This window comes from Pseudorasbora parva, chromosome 8 (assembly GCF_024679245.1).
Source record: "Pseudorasbora parva isolate DD20220531a chromosome 8, ASM2467924v1, whole genome shotgun sequence".
Classification (NCBI taxonomy): Eukaryota; Metazoa; Chordata; class Actinopteri; order Cypriniformes; family Gobionidae; genus Pseudorasbora; species Pseudorasbora parva.
In genome coordinates, this window is record NC_090179.1 from 12,972,919 (window position 1) to 12,993,271 (window position 20,353).

The 20,353-nt window shown below is 38.7% G+C and overlaps 1 protein-coding gene across 4 annotated transcripts in view; it reads left to right on the forward strand.

The window, feature by feature from the left end:
* The window catches only part of rffl (ring finger and FYVE-like domain containing E3 ubiquitin protein ligase), a 28,901-nt gene extending 16,259 nt beyond the window's left edge, over positions 1-12,642 (forward strand). For 3 of the 4 annotated variants that reach the window (XM_067450140.1, XM_067450139.1, XM_067450138.1), the window contains 4 exons: positions 2,278-2,343; positions 6,351-6,561; positions 6,833-6,856; positions 9,594-12,642. In XM_067450140.1, the coding sequence (XP_067306241.1) occupies positions 2,278-2,343; positions 6,351-6,561; positions 6,833-6,856; positions 9,594-9,775 (483 nt within the window). In that variant the 3' untranslated portion in view covers positions 9,776-12,642. The remainder of the gene's footprint in view (positions 1-2,277; positions 2,344-6,350; positions 6,562-6,832; positions 6,857-9,593) is intronic. The other variant, XM_067450141.1, reaches the window with a different exon arrangement.
* The last annotated feature ends 7,711 nt before the right edge of the window (positions 12,643-20,353 follow it).

A 20,353-nucleotide genomic window follows, 5' to 3' on the forward strand; every position in this document is an offset into this window, starting at 1 on the left:
TACAGTCCAATTTTGAAACATTATTACAAACTAAAATCTTTTATCTATTTGAATATATTTTAAAATGTAATTTCCTGTGATCAAAGCTGAATTTACAGCATCATTACTCCAGTCTTCAGTGTCACGTGATCCTTCAGAAATCATTCTGATATGATGATTTGGTGCTCAATTATTAAAGGGTCATGAAACCCCCCTGCTGCAGCTGTGTTTTTTCACACCTTCGATTTGAAAAAGCTTGTTAAAAGGGGAGTGGCCGACTGTGAAAAGGTGGGATGGTATTGTGTGGAAAGAGGGAATGTTTGCATAAATAGGGGAGTGTCAGTAGGTGCATTAAGATTAGCGATACCAACAGCAGCAGTTACAGCGGTTCTGAGACATGTTCTTGGTTCACGTTGGCATTGTTTACCACAGTGAGATTAAATGAGGGAAGAGTACAGCGAATGAGAGAGCTATGAGTGGCGTGCAGCAGAGATCGCAAATCATTCAGCTCTTCAAACCAGCATAATTCAGTGAGAAATGAAAATAAATGTTATTCTGCGTGACGAAATATTTTGCAAACGTGATAAAACTATATTTGTCCAAATATGCACGCTGTTTGGCAAGATGAACAACGCGCCGACGTGATAAGAGAACGTGAACCACCCAACATGCGACGTGACAGAGATGTGTAATTCTAGATCGGGGTAAACGCGAAGGTGTTTGAGGCTAGTCTCGACCGCGCATCTGAAGCACAGAGCGACGCGCGCTGGGTTGCCGTGACGATCCGCGCTGTCTATCACTCGGCAGCTAAATCTATATTTGTCCAAATATGCACACTGTTTTACTAAGAGCCCGAACACATGCGGTTTAGTGCATGGCTGTGATGACAAATAAAACGGAGAGGAACGTGGCTTTTGTTCATTAGCCTACAGATTACAGATTGGTTATTTTGCACTCCTGACATAGATAGTCAACGCTTGGAGGTTCGGCGTGCGATTGCTCAAGTTAATTTTACTTTACTGAGCCTTTGTAGCCAATGCTTCCACAGACGGCGCCGGTTACAGCTCGCTCGGCGCCCTTTACGTTACTTCGTATCAGCACAACGCCAAGCTTTCCTCCGTGACTTTTCCGCACGCTGCTTCCAAAACTTCCCCACCATATCTCTACAATAATGATGGAAGACGAGCCTGACAGAAGTGACTGTCTCATGCATATTAACTAAATTATCTTGTATGCATACAACAGCGCAGGGATTGGACTGAATGAGCTTTATGTCATGAATATATATCGAGAATCGCTCGGAGCGGTCGACGTCAGCATGTGCCCAGCAGCCCATACTTGGGCCTAAAAGGCCGCGCCGACGTCAGCATTTGTGACGTTGCTCCGACTAAGCTTTTCAAACCGGAAGACAGAAATCGCTCTGAAAAATGCAAAAATAACTATTTTCACATATGAATACCATTAATGAGTACCCTTAGTGTTTTCAATGATGTGCAGCCTATACATATCTGTTTACATCTCAAAAAAAGTGTTTTGGGGTTTCATTACCCTTTAATAATGTTCCTTATCAATGTTTTTACTGCTTAGTATTTTTGTGGAAACTGATCAGGATTATTTGTTGAATCGAAATCTTAAAAGAACAGCATTTATTTAAAAAAGAAATTGTCACAACCGATCAATTTTATGTGTCCTTGCTGAATAAGTGTTATTTTTTTTAAATGGAAATGTATTAGTTTCCACAAGTATTAAGCAGCAAAACATGTAAAAAATAGCAAAAAATAATAAAACATGTTTCTTGAACAGCAGATCATCATATTAGAATTATTTTTTTTAAGGATCATGTGACACTGAAGACTCAAACATTCAGCTTTGACATCACAGGAATACATTTATAAAAAAAACTTTTTTTTTACAATATCACTGTTTTTACTGAATCTTTGATCGGTTCAGCCTTTGACTGATAGTGTACTTCAGGAAGTCAACCTGCAAAAGGTTTGCTTATATTTGTCTCTACACATTAGACTGGGTTAGGAGAAGTTATTTTAAAACTGAACGGAAAAAACCTTTCATATGCTTCGCTAAAATTAATCCATCTCACAGTTCCTTGCATGTGCTTCACCTCTCGGTTTGGTTCACACAGCACCGCTTTAGAATGAAGTGACTCCTGTGAGTCAGTTTTGACATGGACTGTCTCTTAAGCACACTAGGGAGTGTGTGAAATAGTTGTTGTAACATAAAGCGAGTTCGATAGAGAGCACGGCTGTGTTAAATGTGTTGGCTGCGTCCTTTGACCCTTAGAGCTTGGCTGAGGCGACAGCTGAAAGCGAGATGGAAGATGAGCTGCAGGTGGAGCAGGAGATCCAGGTACCTCCTGAAACTCCTCACCTCTCCACTTCTTCTTTCTGCTACGCCGTCTGGGGTGTTAAATGGGGCAGAGGATAGATGAGTGACCTGTCGCCCTTAAAAATGCCTGGGAAACTTTCTGTCATTCTTTTGCAATGAAAAGATTTGGCCTCATGATGATTTATGCCGTCCTCCGTAGAGTCCGTTTAAAGAACACCGTCTTCCATGGATGCCCTGTGCGTGGGAAAAGGCTTGGCTACAGGCTGGGATGAATCACTGCTTCTTTAAAAGTCCTTTTCCAAGTCTACTCTTTTTTTCACGCCAATCCATCTTAAAGGGATAGTTCATGCATAAATGAAGATCCTGTCATTTACTCACCCTCATGTTGTGACCCGTTACAGTCACTTTCCATGAACAAAGCATTCAGTACATTTTTGTGAACAAGATCGATTTAATTTAAAAGAACGATTTGTTTCCTGGCCTTTTTAATCTGATATTAAGAAACTAAACATGGTAGCAGAGCCTCACGCTGGCATGTGAGCACTGTTGCTCCTTTCACATGTGAAAGGGTTTTTTTTTTTTTTTTTTTTTTTTAAAGACACAGTAGCCAATAAAATTAGTGGACTGCAGTATGTGCTGTCACTTTTTTATATTGAGTAGTTTAGTAGTTGAGTAGTAGACTGTATCGGGTGTGCCAGACAAAATGTTGAAGTGTGTGATATAAAGGTGTGTGCATGTTCAAAACATTTTGTTTGTATGTTATTAGGTCCATGCTAAAGTTTGTTGCTTTGGGTGCTTTCTCACTTGGTTCATTCACATCATCCAGACAAAAAATTAATCTCTTACTTACAGGGGGTGTAACTGTACATGTGATGGTTCGGTATGTTTGCAGTACAGCAGGGGGGAAAAACAAAACCTAAAATTGGTTATTTATTATGTACTGAACAACTAATAAGGTGTGTCCAACAAAGCGTTTTTTTCCCAAGGCTAGCTTTTTTGGTCCAATTGTTTTCAATGGAAGAGCTCATCACTGTCACACTTTACCCTGTCCAATCACAGTGAAGCGGGCCAAATATCACATCATGCTGGGACAACAACAGCAAAACAAAATGAGAATAAGCGCTTGAGCAAATACTTTAGATTTGTATTGACATTTTTATATTCAAAAATAAACTATCTGGGAAATCAGATAATAATAAGTTCCACAGATATTTTGTATATAGCATCTCAACAAAAAAATAAACAATTTTGCGCAGCAATACACTTATGCTGTCTTTAAAAAAAAAGTGTCATTATTGCTACACACTGTTCATACTGCAGTTTATGTTACTATTAATTTTATTGGACTTTACTGAATGTGCGCCTAAAGCTAATGTGAAAACAGAAAAGCTTGTTCACCGTTACATGGGGGAAAAAATCACAAAACCGGGAATTCAGGGCAGGATAAAGACTTGGGCAATAAAAAAATTATATATATATATATATATATATATATTATAAATAATATAATATCTCTGTAGTTTGTGGATACAAGAGAGATGTATCATAGAGCCGGATCATTTGCAAGACCGGTCAAACTATTGATACGGTAAAACAGAGTAAGGTAATTCGCACATTCGAGTTTTATCTTTCACAAGTGTCGTAATTGATTTACTTAAACTTTTTTTGCCCCCCTTATCTTAAATTTGGTTAATTTTTGGTGGCACTTTTTGTGCCATGGCCCTGTTAATTTGTGACCTTGAAAACATCCTCAAAGTCGCAATGGAACAGAAGTTTTAAACTCACGATCATATTTCTGCAAACTATTTACAGGCTAGCAGATGAGCCCAGAATATGAATGCAACACGTTTTCTTTATATTGGTTTTCGATGGAAAAAACGCTTGACGAGAAACCTTGTGTTGCAGTTATATTGTGTGTTCATCAATAAGGTGTATTGAAGTGGGTATTTTACTATCTTACTACAAAGCTGGTAAAAATGACTGGTGGCCAATGGAGGAAAGCCTTGTTTTGTTCTCCAAGTGGACGTTCCTTCATCGTTTTGTGACGTCACATGAAAACTAATAATAAAATAACATTCATTACAAAATAGATGGTCAATTTTCATTTCATGACAATGTTTTTTTTTTTTTTTTGAGTAGTGGATGACGGGCCCCGTAAACTTACGTTAAAGGAGGATCCACTGGGGGTGGGCTTTTTTGACTTTTCACCATCTGTTGTAATTCTTCTGCTTTTTCTTTTTACATATAGGACGGGATTTACTAAACAGGCTAAATTAGCGTGAGAATATGCGCCTTTGGGAGTGAACAGTTCTGCACATGATCTACTGACGATGTGCATATTAAAGAACACAAACGTAGCCGGATCATTTCCATAATGACCAAAAGTAGCACAAATAAGCGCCTGGTTTAAGGCATGCTATGTTTTGGGCGGTAAATAATGTCGCAAGCACCAGTAAACTGACAAGTGCAGACCTGAGTAAATCACCTTGCATGATTCATTAAAATACTCTCCTCCCATATTTTTCGTCTGATCAATCTTGCAGGTCAGCTGCAAAAGTAACTCTGTCCACGCCTTTTCAGCGCTAGTTTATCACTGCGTGTCTTTAATAAATCCTGACAGTAGTTTTTTAACACCAAAAGAGGGTTTGCGCTGACTGTTAGTATCTGGCCCTTAGGGTGTACTCACACTAGGCACGGTTGCCATGAACCGGGCCCGAGTACGATTGTCCCCCCTCCCCCCTCCCCCGCTGGCCTGCACTCACATAGGGTTTCAGCATTCGTGCCGGAGCACGCTTACGTCATTATGGTGCGACGGTTTCGGGTTTCAGCATTCATGACGGAGCACACTTTAATGGTGCTTTAATAATCGCATTATGGTGCGACGGTTTCGGGATAAACAGAAAGAGCGGCGCTCTGAACACAATGGAGTCCATCGCTCTGTTTTCTTTGTGGATCATTTTGTGTTGTTTGGTCCACGGTGGTCCACAGCCCTCTCACAGCCTGTTGTTAAACAGATGTGTCGCCTTAGTGGCGCGAAAATGTTCACGTAATCGTGCTGCTCGTATTATGAGGTTTGCAAGGTACCAGCTGAAGTGCAGCAAGGACTTTGCAGCTTTGATTACGGACTCCAGCACGGTTAGCGCTCACACTGCATGTGAACCGTGCCCGAGTCCGACTGATCCGTGCTCTGGCCCACCTCTTCCAAGCGGGCCAGGGCCGGCTAATCGAGCCGAGCCCGGGCACGGTTCGGAGCACTCACACTAGTCAAACGAACCGCGCTTTGGTAGTCAAACGCACTCGGGCACGGTTCAAACTGGCTAGTGTGAGTACACCCTTAGTCTCTCTGTTGGTCAAGCAATCTGCCTTTGAAGTGCCATATTAAGCAAATTAAGGCTAACATTGACTCATAGAACCACTCCTTAGAATAATAAAAAGGCTGAAGTTTGGAAGTCATCTCCACGAGACCTTTAAACCATAGTTGTTAATGAACCACTCAGCATGTTATCTCTACCCTAGCATTAGCATATAATGTTTGCATAATAACAGGATGTGGAGTTAAACAAACTGTCCTCACACTGACTTGCAGTAATCATTGTGTGTTTTTGTAATCTATCTTTGCGTCTATCTTGGCATGGCACGTGTTCTGTGTTGTGTTGTGTTGTGTTGTGTTGTGTTGTGTTGTGTTGTGTCTGTCCGTGTTTATGTTGGCCAAGCTTTTTCTGGCCAGCCTAATCTAGACCACAATGCTATCTCTAGATGGTGTCGTTGTGGCTTCAGGTGACAAACCGTTTAAAATGTTTCTAAATCAGTAAAGTGAAAGTAAAATGTTTTCTGACACACTTTTATTTAGTAAAATTTGCCCTTGATTTGGCAGGTTCTCTTTCTCTAAAGTTGGTTGTGACTCTCGGCAGAATGATGTTTGCATGCACTTGGTATGCCAAGAGATCATTTACCTCTCAGTCACGTAAACAGTCCAAGAAAAACAGTTGTTTGCATACACTCATTCACTCTGTCTCTTGATCTTTCAGTCTTCAGACTCTGAAGAAGTCTTGGCACCTGGGCGGCGGGCGTCCCTCTCAGACCTCAGATCAGTGGATGATATCGAGGCTTTGAGTGTCCGGCAGTTAAAGGAGATTCTTGCCAGGAACTTTGTTGACTACAAGGGCTGCTGTGAGAAATGGGAACTGATGGAGAGAGTCACGCGTCTCTACCACGACCAGAAGGACCTGCAGAACTTGGGTAAAGAATGTCATGTGATTTACAGATGGATAAACAACAGGGTGAGGGCTCAGGGGATTTAAAAAAAAAAAAAAATGTAGGTGTTGCTATTTTACAATCTAACATGTAGGTGGGTAATAAGTGGTGTTTTAGTTGGGTACCCTGGGCAAACATGACCTCATTTTCTAAAGTAAATGTATTTTACAAGTAACTACATTACAAGTAAATGTATGTGTTGAATGTATAATTTCTGTTGATTTCCATTAACATGGGCTGTATTTCATTTTTACAGTGTCTACAACCACAGAAGGAACAGGTGGGTTTATTTCTTATGACTTAAAACTTTTTGTTTATTTTAAATGTCCAGTTTATTGTGAAGCTATTAATTTAAGTCAACAGTTCACATAAGCTTGCAGGTGGATTTCCCGAATACTTTAATTTTAAATTACTACATTTTATTTTGGTTTAGATTAGGAAAAGGAAAAATCATATAAAATAATCTAGTTTAAAATGCTTTTATACCATTTTCAAAAACCATCTAAACCACTTTTGACCTAAAAATGGTGTAACCGTCAACTAAAAAGTAGAACTAACTAACGATTTTTTCTTATACCTGGAATACATGTGATGTGAACGTACACATCTTGATCATTTACAAAAAGTGTTTTCATATAATCTACCATATTTACAACTAGTCATGTCATTAAAAAGGTCAAATTATCTAATATTTTGAGAGAATTATTGATCTTAAAAGGTCATGAAACCCCAAAACACTTTTTTTGAGATGTAAACAGATATGTATAGGCTGCACATCATTGAAAACACTAAGGGTACTCATTAATGGTATTCATATGTGAAAATAGTTATTTTTGCATTTTTCAGAGCGATTTCTGTCTTCCGGTTTAAAAAGCTTAGTCGGAGCAACGTCACAAATGCTGACGTCAGCTCGGGCTTTTCGGCCCAAGTATGGGCTGCTGGGCACATGCTGACGTCGACCGCTCCGAGCGATTCTCGATATATATTCATGACATAAAGCTCATTCAGTTCAATCCCTGCGCTGTAGTATGCATACAAGATAATTTAGTTAATATGCATGAGACAGTCACTTCTGTCAGGCTCGTCTTCCATCATTATTGTAGAGATATGGTGGGGAAGTTTTGGAAGCAGCGTGCGGAAAAGTCACGGAGGAAAGCTAGGCGTTGTGCTGATACGAAGTAACGTAAGGGCGCCGAGCGAGCTGTAACCGGCGCCGTCTGTGGAAGCATTGGCTACAAAGGCTCAGTAAAGTAAAATTAACTTGAGCAATCGCACGCCGAACCTGCAAGTGTTGACTATCTAATTTATGTCCGGAGTGCAAAATAACCAATCTGTAGGCTAATGAACAAAAGCCATGTCCTCTCCGTTTTATTTGTGGTCACAGCCATGCTTTAGATGCGCGGTCGAGACTAGCCTCAAACCCCTTCGCTTTTACCCCGATCTAGAATTACACATCTCTGTCGCATCCATAGACTGTAGGTCGCATCGCATGTTGGGTGGTTCACGTTCTCTTATCACGTCAGCGCATTGTTCATCTAACCAAACAGCGTGCATATTTGGACAAATATAGTTTTATCACGTTTGCGAAATAGAAACAAATATTTTCATTTCTCACTGAATCATGCTGGTTTGAAGAGCTGAATGATTTGCGATCTCTGCTGCACGCCACTCATAACTCTCTCATTCGCTGTACTCATCCCTCATTTAATCTCACTGTGGTAGCCTAAACTATGCCAACGTGAACCAAGAACATGTCTCAGAACCGCTGTAACTGCTGCTGTTGGTATCGCTAACCTTAATGAGCCTAATGAAACTCCCCTATTTATGCAAACCATTCCCTCTTTCCACACAATACCATCCCACCTTTTCACAGTCGACCACTCCCCTTTTAAGAAGCCTTTTCAAATCGAAGGTGTGAAAAAACGCTGCTGCAGCAGGGGGGTTTCATGACCCTTTAACACATGGTCTTAAAGGGTCCCCTGTATAATATGATTCTGGTATTCTTTTGTTTTTACTGGCATATTTTGCATGGTTGCAAGCTTTATTTTTCCCTTCATTGTGAAAGTAGGACAGTTGTACCACATTAACATTTTGACTGAGTAACCCCAACCCTAAATATAAAAATTAAAAACAATGCAGTGTATGAATTGATTAAGGATGTGTGAATGTGTGCCACAACATTTCGTTAATGTTTAAATGAATATTTTGTGGCTGACTATAGCCTAACAAACCCTCAGAAGAGTCAAAAACAGTCTGTACTAGTATGTCATGCATTTGAAATGGCCTACTTGATCTGTGAATCAACTTCAAATCTCATACTGAATGCCACTGAAAAATAGGTCATACACATGCACTGTTTACTGTACAATTATCATAATGCTTGCCTTGCATTACTCATTGTTCACTTCACCAACATTAGCCTATAGTCTTTTATTAAAATCAGCTGATTCAATAGACAGTGCAAGACCAATAAGTACTCAATATTATAAACAGAATTTCTCAAATAAAAGCTAGTGAACACAAGTCATTATGTCTAGGTATTGTCGTTTGTTACTATCGCTTGCATGTGTTTGAACACGTTTGTCATCCTAAAAATGTAATTGTCAAAACACTCGTCAAAGTGCAGAAAATGTAAAGACGAAAGTTTCAGAGGTAAACATGATTACGGTAACACAATATAAGGTCGGTTTCATCTTTTAACGTGCAACGGTTTCGGACATGATTTTTGGACTTGGTGTGCAAGGACCTTTACTTGTAACTTGTAACAGTAACTTGGGCTACTTGTTTGTAAAAGTAAATCAGATATTTTGTTGTAAATTTAAAAGTAGTCTATTACTTTACTAGTTACTTTTAAAAAGTAATCTGATTCTGTAACTCACATTACTTGTAATGCGTTACCCCAACACCGATCCCCCTAGTATGAATCGTCACTGAGCCATGCGCATTCTTTAGTATCTCTTCACACTGCTTATTCTTCCACGTTCCGTGACGACTTGTTTCCTTTTTTTTCCATGCAGACACTGGATCTGGGATGGCCGTGGAGGAGAACCTGTGCAAGATCTGTATGGACTCGCCCATTGACTGTGTTCTTCTGGAGTGCGGGCACATGGTCACGTGCACGAAGTGCGGCAAGCGCATGAGCGAGTGTCCCATCTGCCGGCAATACGTGGTGCGGGCGGTACACGTGTTCAGATCCTGAATGACATTTTCCATTCTCAAAGCACCGGGACAACCAGCGTCCTCGTTATCTCCAAGTCCTTCCCTCGAACAAAACGGATACAGAATAAAACTGTCAGGTGGCCTTTAATTCTTGAGCGGTTATCGTGCAGCACTTTAAATGGTTGCGAATAGGATGCGCAAATCTCCAAGCAATAACTGTACTGGTTTCAGTTTCTTCAAATTGTGCCTTCTGGATGTTTTGAACAGGAAGCTGTATTTGTGTTTGTGTCTCGTATGTGCAGATGACTCAAACCAAAGCCGCATACATGCCCATTTCTGCCACTGCCCCTATTAATAAACACAGAGAGGATCATATGAATGCGCGCACACACACACACACAGCATCTTCTGAAAGTGCCTCGTATGTCACTGCCCTGCTGCTTCTCACACACACACCTGTTGTTCTTCTTAAATAATCTTTGCTTTTTGAAGCCACATACTGGATCTCAGGTTTAATCTAGCACCAACGTCCGTGCTGACACTGTAAAAATGTACAGGAATTAGACTCAAATCTGATGATTCATCTCACATGAGCGACAGCAAATACTCCAAATTCCTGACAATAATGTGCGAGACTGACACGGGTGGAACCTAGAAAAAGGCACGTTTGATCAAACTGGTTCTCATTCTGACTTGACCTTGATGAATCTCACAAAAACTGCCTCGATTAAAATCATAAGGACTGAAAGCATTGTTTTAATTCAGAAAGATTTTAATGGATCCTGATGACACAATGATCTTAATGGTAGACAAACAGCTTAAGCACATTCTGTCTCCGTCAGGTAGTCAAGCAGTGTGACATAAAGTCCATCTTGGATGTTTTTAGCTTGATTTTGGTGTGAAAGATGATGCATATTCTGGTTTCTTGAGGATTTCATGCCTTTCAGACCCCTTGTAATGAAGGTTTCAGTCTGAACCAACCCCTTCCTGATGGATGGTTTCGATTTACGGAAAAAAATATCCCATTTGAACCTAGTTTAGGCAGAGGAAAAGAGTCAGAATGTGATTGCTCTCATTGTTGTGTGTGGTTTAAGAAGCCTCTCTGGTATGACAGTCAAACTGCTGTTGGTCTGATGTTCGATTTGAGACTCACGCAGTTTGAAGATGTCTTGCAGGAATTCGATTAGCAGCACTTTAGCCTTCTACAGCCATGAGCGGAGGAAATATCAGGTGAACGTGCCTCACAGGTCACAGGACAAGTAAAGGCTTGCTAATACACCCTTCCCTCAAGCTCTTCACATTCAATTAGCATCGACTTGTGCTATTCTTAGGAAGCCATGTGGATGAGCATGCAAGAGTGTAAAGGAATGTCCGTGTTCGTTGACGCTTCTGCTTCAGAAGTCACTCGGAAATGATCGTTTTGCCCCTTATGCGTCCTAATGTCATTACAACCTCATATTGTCTGTTTTATATACTAGTCTCCACAAAAAAAACCCATAAGGGACCATAAACGTCTAGCACCACGTTGTTTAAATAGCAAATACACTCGCGCCCATCTTTTTACCCATGGTCTGAAAACCAGGTGTGTTCAGGCTCATTTTTGGTGTGTTGCTATTTTGAGGAACTGAAAACCATTGACCAACAAAAACCTGCTCTAAAGTCAATAGCGCAGTATTTTTTGTGTTGTTTAAAGGTTGCATAAGTAACATGCCCTTATAGGCGGGTGTAGCACACACACTCTGCTTATTACACAGGGCAGCAGCACACAAACATGCCAAATTTTTTTTTTTTTTTAAAGGATTCCTTTCTGGAGAAGTGTTCAGTTTCTAAATAGTGAATCCGCCATGGTGCGAGCTCAACTGGCTTTTAAAGGGAATGGGAGATGCGACTCTGATTGGTTTATTGCATGTTACGCCCAAAACACCCATGACTCATTGAGGCTCATTGTACAACCCTTTCAGACCATGCGCCGGGCGCGCCGACTACGTTAAAGCTGTGCGTTAATTCACACTAGCAAAAGTGGATTCGGACACGCCCTACATGCACCTGGTTTAAAATAGGACCCAGGTCTGACGTCGTTCATCAAATGGATTTATTGCATACTTTGTGTCTAGTCAGGTGGGAAGTTTCTACTTGTTGGCTTTATGCAAATTGTTGACCAATAATGTAGGATGTTTGTTTCAATATTGAGATCCTATGGTTTCAGAAGACTCGGAAAATGGCACACATTATTCATCAAGTCATGAGGACTATTAGGATAAATGTATATGTTTATTTTGTGGAGCTTGGCTATATAAACCACCATTGACTTTTAATGATATGCAAATAGGCAGATTGAACATTCTTCCAAACATCTCCTTTTGGTTTTTAGCAGAGCAAAGAAAATAAGGGTTAAGGGTTGGAACCGCATTAGGGTGAATAAATAACATCAATTTACATTTTTTAGAACTACAAGATTGTGCAATTGATTGCAAATGTCATTTTTCTGAATGTAAGGCTTGCCAACTGTTAAATGTTTTATTTCCAGGGTTGCCTTAAAGTTGAAAGAAATCACTGTCCCAAAGAGAAAACTGAAGTAAATAAGTCATAAAAATAATAAATAAAATATGGCTCTAGTGAAAGTATCTTGCAACTTAAAACTTGATTTGCTATCACTGTGAAGTAACGAGACAAACTTGGATCAGTGTCTGTGATGTGTCATGAGTTTGAACTGTAAATATAAAGAGGGAACACTTTCATTTCCAATACAAATGTGTTTGAATGGTAATGGTGTGAAGCAGATTACTTAATGTCCTAATATGAACTGATAAGATATATTTTAAAAACGTACTAAGCCACCAAAGTAGATTTCGTGTGTTTGGTCGTTGAAGATTTTTTTGTTTTGTAATTAAAAAAATATATTTCCAACATTGTGTGTCTGGTTGTCTTGTTTTTCCAAGTACAGTAACGTTAATTGATGCGAGTCGGTCTGAACGAGTCCTGCCGGTTTGTGTGCAGACCAAGCCTGCAGTCTCCCTCTCATTTACTGAAGCTTTCGCGCCTCGATCGCCCCCCGGTGACCGGTCCCAGTATAGCCGCCCCTCTGTGATTTCTAATGGACGCGAGGCAAACTAAATAATAAAATTACGCTTCAAAATTTTTCCCCCAAAGTTAGTTTATGTCACTGAAGGCAGTTATCATCACGATGATTTCATTTCAGGGGTTCGTTTTAAAAATAAGTTTAGTTTGAGTTAGTTATCTGACGCTTTAAAAACGGGGGGTGTGACGTCATGATTGACAGCTGAGACTGACGGCTTCTCTGAGTGAAGTTGTCACTGGGGCACTAACGGACTTTTTTCGAAATTTTTGGGAGCAGATTAGAGCTTTAGCTTTAATTTCTACATTTCCATAACTGTTTATTTCACACCAACATAATTAATTGTTCTGCATCTGCGAGAGTGTGGGCGGGCTTTTGATATCGCGACTGTACTTCCTGCTCTACTTCCTGCGCTCTACTGCGCAACTCCGGTCCCGAAATCGCTACTGCGCAGACTCGGTCCCAAGATGTCAGCGCCGTGCAAGGCCTCCTGAAAGCTTCAAATATGGCAAGCGGAAACGGATGATGTCGAGTCGTCCATATTTTTTTACAGTCTATGGTGCAGACACGCCGCGAGCTCGTGCTTCTGTTATCGCCAGCTGAACGTATCAGATTTACCGAGAACAAAGTATTCTCTCGAGGGTGGAGTAATGTTATTGAGTTACAGGTTATTGTTAGCTCTTTCCCTCAGACAATCGGCCGTTCCTCCTTAGGGTTCAGACGTAAGGAAGCAAACGAGTTGCGTAATAAGCAAATAAACATTTCACGGAGAAGTATGACGGTGCTATTTGACAACACCGTTTAAATGACATGGCGGTTCGGGTTGGTTGTTTGTTTCAACAGTATCTGACGATTCGGCTGTTAAGTTTCGTTTTAGTCTTTCACTGAAAACCGTTCCAATAGAGTTATTTTACAATTATTTTCTTTTGAAGCATATATATATATATATATATATATATATATATATATATATATATATATATATATATATATATATATATATATATATATATATAGCCATAAGGGTTTACCGGAGCTCATTGCATAATTAATGTAGCGGTAGGATATTGCGTTATTTTTTATGAATACTTTTATATATTTATATATATATGTATATATATGTGTATATTTGGAGTATATATATGTGTGTGTGTGTGTGTGTGTGTGTGTGTGTGTGTGTGTGTGTGTGTGTGTGTGTGTGTGTGTGTGTGTGTGTGTGTGTGTGTGTGTGTGTGTGTGTGTGATTAATAAATACGGTAAGTTTCATTTTAAACTGAACAGTAGGCTATGACACCACGTACCGAGCTGGTTCTGAATGAGATTGTAGGCACACAGTGACCCCTTCTGGATACGAACTGTGTTAAGTAGCTCTAAAAAAAATTAGTACTAATTTTGCCCTTTTTTCTCGTATCTCTCTTTTCAGCTTTCGCACATTGATATATTTTTTTTTCTTTTGTGTTTAGGTTTGTAATGACATGAGATTAGGATGGGTTATATGGGCTCAGATCGAAATATATTTAATAATAACATTGCTCCTGGTTTATTTAGTTATACTGACAGTCTAAGTAGGCGTTTGGACTACTTGTAGGCCTACTTGTCAATCTTTTGATCGAGATATACTTAAAAGTATAATTAGCTACCTGACTACTCATGGCTTGTAGTTGTTTAGTCTTTTGATTGAGTGGCCTGTAACTGTTAAGTTTCACACACTGTTATTGATAAACTTACATTGTTCTTTATATATTATATATATATATATATATATATATATATATATATATATATATATATATATATATATATATATATATATATATATATATATACATATATAGTCTTGTTCAAAATAATAGCAGTACAATGTGACTAACCAGAATAATTTAATTTATCTTTATTTGATAGGGACAATGCTCATTGATCAACAACAGGTTACTTGCTGTAAACAAGCCAGAGTTAGCTACTACAGCTAATTTCCATCTGTTGTCCCTAGCCAGATCTTAAAAGGCACCCTAAGATAAAAAAGTCAAAAATACATATAAGAATTAACAGATGCAGTAGCAAAGTAATAAATACAACAAAACTTTTAAAACAATGTAAGAAAACACTCATACAGACAAAATATTACTCCTCTCACCCTCAAAAAGAGGGTATTCTCTTCATACATATGTGTACACACATACATACACACATATATACATATATACATACATACATACATACATACATACATACATACATACATACATACATACATACATACATACACACATATACATAAGCAAAATCTATTTATGGACCTAAGTATTTGGTGTATGGTTACAATTGTAATTATTCCTAATCCAGAATTTAAGATGTATTTTAAAAGTGGATAGGCTATTGCACTCCCTTAACTCAGTGGGAAGACTATTCCAAAAAATTATGGCTCTGATAGAAAAGGCTGTGTTTCCAAGCCTACTTTGTCTATATTGTACTATACAATCTCCTCTGGTGGTTGCTCTAGTTACTCTAGTAACCTTATCTTTCTGTTTTATAAACTGGCACAGTGATGATGGAGCAAGCCCATGGAGTACCTTAAAGACAAGACAGGCATCAGCATAATTTCTAAAGTTTTCAAAGCTGAACATATTATGTTTTTTGATAATGTGACAGTGATGGTAGCTATTACCCTTACGGTCCAATGTCTTTAATGCCTGTTTATAAAGTGACTCCAATGGTTGCAATGTTGTTTTATTAGCTTGTGACCAGCTAGTTAAACAGTACGAGAAGTGTGAGAATATCATAGCATGCAAAAAAAGCTTTGCGGCCTTCATCGGTAGATATGATCTTATATGTTTAAAATGTACCAAATTAAATTTGACAATATTAGCAACCTTTTTAATATGTTTTTTAAATGATAAATGCGAGTCTAGGATGATTCCCAGGTATTTAAAGTCAGATACCACTCTAACCTTCTCTTGGTTAACAATTACCTCAGGGTCATAACTCACTGTTATTTGTTTTGTAAAATACATACATACTGTTTTACTTATGTTCAGATGTAAACAAGAATTTGTTAGCCATACGGATACCTTGCTCATGGCCTCAGCCAATTGGTGTGCAGCTTGTTGTTTATTTTTAGCATGAACATATAGTACTGTGTCATCTGCATACATTTGTAAATGTACAGATGGACAAACAGTGGGCAAGTCATTTATATAGAGACTGAACAAAAGGGGGCCCAATATAGATCCTTGAGGGACACCTATTTTACAGTTTAGAGATGTAGAGTGAGTGTTGTTAATACGCGTACTCTGTTTTCTGTCAGTTAAGTATGATTTCATCCATTTAATAGAATTCGCACAAAAATTTAAATAAGATAGTTTTGACAAAAGAACATTATGATCGACAGTGTCAAATGCTTTTTTAAAATCTAAAAATATTGCCCCCACCACACCTCCTTTATCGAGAAACATTTTGATATTCTCGATAAAAAAGCAGTTGGCAGTTTCTGTTGAATAATTACTTCTAAATCCAAACTGCATAGGATGCAGTGGTGTATGGCCTTTATTAAGATGAGTAGTTAGCTGTTTCGCCACCCATTTCTCTGCTACCTTGGATACTACAGGTAGTATACTGATGGGCCTGTAGTTCTCCACCCGTGTTTTATCACCGGCCTTAAAAATGGGGGTTACCACAGCTTTTTTCCATGCATTTGGGAAAATACCTTGCCTAATTGACAAATTTATTAAATGTGTAAGAGGTTTAATGAAAAATCAAGGTTTTTAGTATATTTTTTATTGCTACGTGGCAAACAAGTTACCAGTAGGTTCAGTAGATTGTCAGAAAACAAACAAGACCCAGCATTCATGATATGCACGCTCTTAAGGCTGTGCAATTGGGCAATTAGTTGAATTAGTTGAAAGGGGTGTGTTCAAAAAAATAGCAGTGTCTACCTTTGACTGTACAAACTCAAAACTATTTTGTACAAACATTTTTTTTTTCTGGGATTTAGCAATCCTGTGAATCACTAAACTAATATTTAGTTGTATGACCACAGTTTTTTAAAACTGCTTGACATCTGTGTGGCATGGAGTCAACCAACTTGTGGCACCTCTCAGCTGTTATTCCACTCCATGATTCTTTAACAACATTCCACAATTCATTCACAATTCCACAATTCATTCGAATATTTATTTTTATTTTTTTCAACACGGGACTTCCGTCGCGGACTCATTCTCACTCATGCTTCAAATAATAATAATAAATTTAAAAAAACACCGCAACATGCTTTCAATAAAAGCATCGCGCATTTTAAAGATTTAAATTAACAAAAAGTCAGAATAAGACAAAATAAATCCCTTATATAGAATAAAACTAATTGTAATAGATATTACATTTTGTGTCATTTTAAAAACAATTCATTTATTCTTATTCAACTGTTTATAAGCATGCTACCGTGTTCTTTATTTATTACAGTTCATTGAAATCACTGTGTGTTACTAATTTAATTTCTGTTTTGGGATTCATTTGTTTTAAAGAAAGGTTCGTTATTAATACCTTATTAAAGTTCTTGCTCTCAACAGACTTTGTGTTTTGTATCACTTGTGCACTGTCCGTTTTCGGAGCATAAACCTGCCCGTGTAATGCGTACGGGAAACTGTTCTATTTAAAAGATTATTAAATGTTTATTAATATTTAAAGAATGTGTGCCACCTGATCATATTGCACCAAATGCAACACTGCACTCCACTGGGTCTGCCGCAACACATTTACGATGCCGAAGAGTGAAACGTGAAGTCGTGAAAGATGATACAAATGCAAACCGACACTATTATTATATATTTAGCCCCACCCACCGAAGCTTCGAATATTCGATATTGATTGCCACCTAAGCTTCGAAGCTCAAAAAATGGCATTCGAAACAGCCCTACTAGTTTACTAGTTTGAGGCGGCTGATCTGGTCCTATGGCTGTTGGAAGAATGAACAGATCAGAGAATAAATAAAAAAAAAACACTTAAAAGACGCAGTGTGTCGTCATGTTTTTGTCTACTGTATATGAAAAGGTTGTGATATGATTCTAGAAAAGTATCATACAATAATAATAATTTTTTTTTTTTTTTTTTTTTTAAGTATCATACAAATGAGACCGCAAGATCTCTCCTGTGTTGCCGTGTACGATCATAATAACATTTCCGTGCAACTGCCACTAGGGGGCAAACTCCGACAGTCGTGTCCGAATGTCGTGTGCAGTGGAAAGGCGGCTTGAGGGGGGCACCACGATAAATTTCTGTCAGCACCCTCCCGGTCAACAAATACGTGAACGCGACACCCGCGGGCAACATTAAAATGATGCGTAGGGCATCAAGACGGCCAGCGGCGGTACTGTTCACACAGATCAGAAGAAAATGTTAAAAGCCAGTGGTGAGGAAATTCTGAGACCGCTGACAAAGGGAACTTTGATGTTGTCAGTTTGGGTCTATTTTTGTCTGGTTGTCATCAGACCAAGCTCAATTTAAGATTGAACATTGGTCTGGGGAGTCTGCTTTGTATTTTCTACTGCACGAGGTGTGATCAACTGGCATTATTCAAATGACTCAGTACGCAATTAGATAGTACGTCAACCAATCAGACCACAAGAGGCGTGATCAACAGGCAATGACCCATCTCTTCTCTATCCTTCATCGTGTTAAACTCGCCAATAGCACACCAGGTGGTGAAATCAGTCTGTGATCGGTTCCCGCAAAAGTGTAACAAAAGCAGTAGAAATGAATGAAAACAAATCACCGGCAGATCAGGCTGGGTTTACACTAGGTCTATTTGGTAACTCATAGCTGAAATAAGTGTGCCCTATGAAGTCGCTGGGCCGACCAAGCCTGTACTCCAGGGTTACCAATAATATTCATGCGTCACCGTTGTTACTCTGACTGTGAATATTCACATATCACAAGTTGTTCTTTACACACGTACACTGCAACCGTGTGCTCATTTAGCAAATACTGCTAAAGACTTATACACACACACACACACACACACTCATGAGTCAAACAGTCATTTGAGCTGTGGCCAATCACATAAATAGAGGCATTGTTTTGGATTATTCTTTTGGATTGTTTCAGTAAACATGTTTTTCAATCAAATTACATGATGTGGCTACATTTTTAGCTTTTGTCTAATTGTTTCAACTTACCTCAGCAACAACCTACCCTACAATACCCTGTATTGTAACAAAGCACAACATGTATTTGACATCAACTCATAAAGGATATTCTTACAGAGGTTTGAATGAGCAATGACATTTTGTAGTAAAGAAATCTGGGTACGGTACTTTATATACAAAAAAATTGCATTCTAGCTCAAAAATTCAGTGAGTTACAGATGCTAAAGCAAAGTGTTACATCCACATCTGTCTCCTCCTATATGAGCAACGTGTGAACTTAGATCAGCAATTAAACACTTAGACCAGTGGTCTAATAAATATACTTTTAACATCAATTATATCAGAGTATCTATAAATAAAATAACATTTGAATGGCAAAATGAAAACATATGTCAAAAGTATTAAACACTGAATAGAGTTTTAAAGGCCAAAAAGAATAAAGAACTCCATATAAGTCTGTTATATGACCATATAATATGTAAACTCTTTTAATTCTTGGAAGAATACCAACCGAAAAACTATACTGTTTACCAGGGCCGTTTCTAGCCTTTCTGGCACCCTAGGCAAGATTCATAGCTACTGACGACCATGGTTATGACAGTATTACTTGATCAATTTACACTAAACAGCTATATGTAATGTTTTTTTTTTAAAATTCAAATTAACTATGCTATAATGTTCTGCACCTGAAATAAATGAGCATGGCGTGTGGTCCGTCCAATATTAAAGGACAACTCCGGTGAGAAATGACCCTAGGGGTAATTAACAGATGGTTAGCGAGTAGATCGTTCTCTGGGATGCGTTTTCATGGAAATCGAATGTAAAGAGTTTTATCTCTAAAAACAGATTAGCTTATAACACTAGTCTATGGGGCACCGGGTAGTGAAATTAAATCCCTAGTTAATACCACTAACAAGGCTAAAAATAGCCCCACACTAACACATTAGCATAATGAGGGTCCCTACATGCAAACCGAAGCATTGAGAACTTTGTAAGAGTACAAACAGTTTAATAAGAAGACAGTTTATAGACATAGTGCATTACGCGTTCACGGACAGGCGCCATCTTGGAAAACAGTCTCGACTCATCGAGCGACGAGAGCTCTGCTAAGTGATGAACTGTGACTTGGAATCTCACATGGTCCGTTGTTTCCGGAAGAAAACACTGAACACAACAGAGAAAATAAATAAATAAATAAATAATGTCCATGTTATTACATTTCACAAACTTAATTCCTATCGAACAGCGCTCGTAGATCGATTCATCGAGACTGTTTTCCAAGATGGTGCCTGTCCGTGAACGCGTAAGGCACTGTGTTTATAAAGTGTCTTCTTATTAAACTGTTTGTACACTTACAAAGTTCTCAATGCTTGGGTTTGCATGTAGGGACCCTCATTATGCTACC